This window comes from Sorghum bicolor, chromosome 10 (assembly GCF_000003195.3).
Source record: "Sorghum bicolor cultivar BTx623 chromosome 10, Sorghum_bicolor_NCBIv3, whole genome shotgun sequence".
Classification (NCBI taxonomy): Eukaryota; Viridiplantae; Streptophyta; class Magnoliopsida; order Poales; family Poaceae; genus Sorghum; species Sorghum bicolor.
The window spans coordinates 13,704,666-13,708,736 of NC_012879.2; the positions used below are offsets into that span (position 1 = coordinate 13,704,666).

General features: G+C 51.3%; 1 protein-coding gene across 1 annotated transcript; it reads right to left on the reverse strand.

The window, feature by feature from the left end:
• LOC8073750 (UDP-glucose:2-hydroxyflavanone C-glucosyltransferase) lies at positions 1,421–3,388 on the reverse strand. The gene has a single exon (XM_002438205.2). The coding sequence runs from the start codon at positions 3,136–3,138 to the stop codon at positions 1,675–1,677; it is 1,464 nt and encodes a 487-aa protein (XP_002438250.1). The 5' UTR covers positions 3,139–3,388; the 3' UTR covers positions 1,421–1,674.

Here is a 4,071-nt window from a genome sequence, read left to right on the forward strand (position 1 = left end):
CAAAGCTAAGTGTGTTAGACTTTTCGAAAAGTGCAGTTAAAAAGAGAATGGGAGAGTAGATTGTAGCGACAAGCTGGCTGGGTATAAGGTATTCATCTATTTTTCCAACAGTGACAGAATAGGCACACTCCACCTGTTTTTTTTCGACAATGATATAACAAGATGGTGACAGTGAAAGACACTTCACTAACCACATATAATTGATGGAATGTAACCTCCAAGCAGAAGTTATTTAACTACAGAATCGCAAAAAGTCAAAATAAGTGCATTCAGAATAAAATTGGTATAAAACAGAGCAAAGTAATGGCAGTAGACTCTGAACAGAGTTTAATTATTAAGATATTTTAAAAAATATGGAACACTATCTCCAAATAGAAAAACTAGTCAAGGGTGTATACAAACAATAGCAGCTAAATTTACGAGATATCTTTGGGAAAGATAAAGAGATAAGGCGCATCGGTCGTTGTGGAGGGAGTGCGGTCGCCGGGTAGGGGCACACCGCCCACCGGGGGAGGGAGTGCTGCCATCGGTCAGGGCCATAGGCGGAGCTCCCCATGCGGCACAGTGGGGCAGCTGCCCCACCTATCGCCAGCACAGAGGACGCTCACCCTCTTCTTCTTACTCCCTCCTAGCATCTCAGTAGAGTAGCGAGCAGCGATGGCGAGCCCTGCGACGTGGCGTGACAGACGTCTAGATGAGAAGAATGTCGAACGACGTCTAAGTGAGTCAACAAGCACAATATTAGGGTTAGGGTACCATCGCCATTCGCCGAGCCACCCCTAGCTACAACGTGTTTCCTTGCCACCTGCCAGACCTCGCCACCTGAGATCTGCAACCTCCTCACACGTTGCTGCAATTGCTACATCAAAGAAGCCTGACAAGATAGCCCTCCTCGTCAATAGCCTAACTGCAGCAGCGCACAACACTGTACAGAGAAGTGCATATGTCCAATGATCCGCGGCACAGGTGTAGAAGCTTTCCAGGCAAGATTGTCATGCGTGTTTTTTTAGAACAAAAAAGGAGGACTGCTTGAGAAGATTGTTTATTTTGTCTTCCAATCATTTTTTATAACCATCCCAAATAACAATCTGTGAGTCTTTTTTTACAAAAATATTTGAGAATGCAATTATGTTTTAGTTATGTATGTGCAATTCGCCCCACCTAAAATTTTGATCGAGCTCCGCCAGGGGCACACCGAGCAACTGCCGTGGAAGGAGCACGAGGTCAGGAAAGAGAACGAGGGGAAAAAGAAGAAAGAGAGAAAAAGTAAAAACATCATAAATATTTAGCAACTTCAGCCGATACGAGATGTTTTACCAAGTGGGTCACCAAAACAGCTCCCGCTTCATGAGTGAAGCTTTTTATAGAGCTGGAGAAAAAAAAAACCCGGCTTCACCTGTAAAATGAAGCCCTACCTAAATTGTAAAAATGATACAATATTATTATATTACTATGTGACAAATGGTACACTTATTCTTGTTGCTAGGTGCGCGATTGCACAGGCTACCTCACGACTCACTTGACGCTGCAACCATGAGTCCGGAAGTCGACAACGAAGTCGCACTCACAAGAGCCCCATGAGTCCGGAAGGTACTACCTTATTACGTAGGAGACACATAAATTTGTGGAAAAAAATGAAACGGGCATCTCACACGAGCACCAGGAAAGACAGAATCAAGGGCTGCAGTGCGCTTTGAGGCTGGAAATGAACTTCTGCATGCTCCGGTAGCTGGTGCCACCCTCTGCGACGGCCTTGGCCGCTTCCTCGCCGGTCCTCGTCGCCCTTGCCCTGACGGCTGCGTCGGACATGACCTCCTTTACTTTCTTACCGATCTCCTCCCCGGTCACCAGCCAGTCCTCCCCGTCCCAGCTCCACTGCTCCATCCACACTCCAACGCCGCCGCTCACCACCACCGTGGCGTTCACGCGGTGGTCGCCGCCGCGTGGCCACGCCAGCAGCGGCACGCCGGCGGCGGCCGCCTCCGTCACCGAGTTCCACCCGCTGTGGCTCAGGAACAGCCCCACGGACGCGTGCTTCAGCACGGCCTCCTGGTCCACCCACGCCTTGGTCACCAGGCCTCGCCCCTGCACGCGCTCCAGGAACCCCTCGCCGAGCACGTCGTCCGTCAGCTCGGCGGTGTCGTCCCTATCCACCGTCGTGGTCTTGAGCACCCAGAGGAACCGGCAGCCGCTCGCCTCCAGTCCGGCGGCGATCTCCCTGATCTGTTCCAGGCTTACCGCGTTCCGGTTGCCGAACGCCACGTACACCACTGACCTCGCCGGCTGCTCGTCAAGCCAGGCAACCGGCGGGGACCCCGTCGTTGCTTCTTCTTCCTTGGACCTGAGCGGGCCGATGGCGTACACCGGCGGGAACCCGGCCACGACCTTGCCGTCTCTCAGGGCGGCGAGCGCCACCGGCTCCAGGGCGTCGAACGTGTTGACCAGAAAGCCGTCGGCGTTGATGATCTCGCGGCCGTTGTCGATGAACTGCTTGGTGAAGAGCTTGTTGAGGTCCAGCAGCGGCTGCGGGAGGTAAGACTGCGGGATGCGACGCACGCCGGGGATGTCGACGTCGCCGACGCCGACGCCGACGCCGACGCCAGGCCCGTGCTCGCCCTTGTTCTTCTTGTCGAGGTGTACAGGGGTGTACGCAGCGAGCGAGAGCATGGTGGCGCAGGAGACGAAGAGGACGTGGCACTGGACACCGAGCTCCTTGGCGATCGGGATGACGTGGGAGGTCAGGGTGACGTCTGTCACGACGGCGGAGACGCGCGGGCCGGCGGCGCCGGCGATGAGCGGGCGGAAGAGGTGCGCCGAGCGGCGCAGGGCCTCCCATCGGAGCAAGAACGGGTCGTGGCCTGGGAACTCCGACGACGCGTCGAACGGCAGGAGGTGGAAGTCGACGCGGCTGACGCGGGGGAGGGCAGCGAAGAGGCTGGCGAAGTGGTCGGCCTCGGCGGCAGAGACGGTCGGGAGAACGGTCACCACGGAGATGTCGACGACGTCGTGCGCCGCGAGCGCCGCGATGACGCGGAAGAACGGGAGGAGGTGGCCCATGCCGGCGCTTGGGATGAACATGACATGCGGGCGTGCGCCGCCGTCGAGCTCTCCCAGGCTCTTCGTCGCCGGCGGTGCCATGGCAGAACGCTTGGTTGGGGTGCGGTGGTGTCGTGGTGAACTATGGACCAGGGTAAAGTGGCGATGGAGGGTTGAGTGCTTTATATGGCATTATTATTTATTATTAGTTGGTAGTAGCTTTGTTTCTTGTTGTCTGGACTTCCCACATGTCCTAAACATGTCGCTGTATTGGCTACCGACAGCAATTGTCATTTCGTTGCAGCGTCGTCCACACCAGTACTACGTCGCTCCGACCCGCAAAAAGTTTCAAAAAAGATAGTATAGCACTGTTAACCATTATATTGGCACTATTCACTAGTATTTTTTGAGTGATATCCAATCATTTTGCTTTATTCTTCATTTGTGCACAAATCATACAATGCGTATTTACCACTTGGACATTATCCTTTGAAAAAATGGCAAGAAAAAATTAGATGGTTACGACAACACCTAAGAGAGGTGGGCTAAGAATACAAGCGGGGCGTACAAAAAAAATTAGGTTAATAGATTCTAAACTTTAGATTTACTCGAGTTAAATATTAAACACGCTCTTAATAATATGCTAGCACAATGTTGAGAGAGAGGAAGAACTAAATGGTATCAATGAGCCAAACGAAAAAACATCCGTTCGAAGGTGATATGAACACAGAAAGTTTGGGAAAACAAGGATTTTTAGATTGGAACAAGCACCACTACAAAAAGATTTATAGCAACGTCTTCTTCTTTTTAGAAATGGCTCTATATTAAGCCGCCACTACGAATGGTTCCTAAACGAATTGTCCATACAAATGTAGAGGCTCCTCGTGTTATCAGCCAACGGCTGCATCTAAAGCCCCTCTACAAATAGACACCGAATAATAAAAATTAAGTATTAAAATTTGATTTTACAAACGACTTTGGATGAATAATTAATCAAAATAAAAGTTATAGATCTCGAAAAATTATAGAACTTTA

What these genes read in the sequence shown, in the direction of transcription:
- LOC8073750 (XM_002438205.2), bottom strand. Translation starts at nt 3,138, where the DNA reads ATGGCACCGCCGGCGACGAAGAGCCTGGGAGAGCTCGACGGCGGCGCA.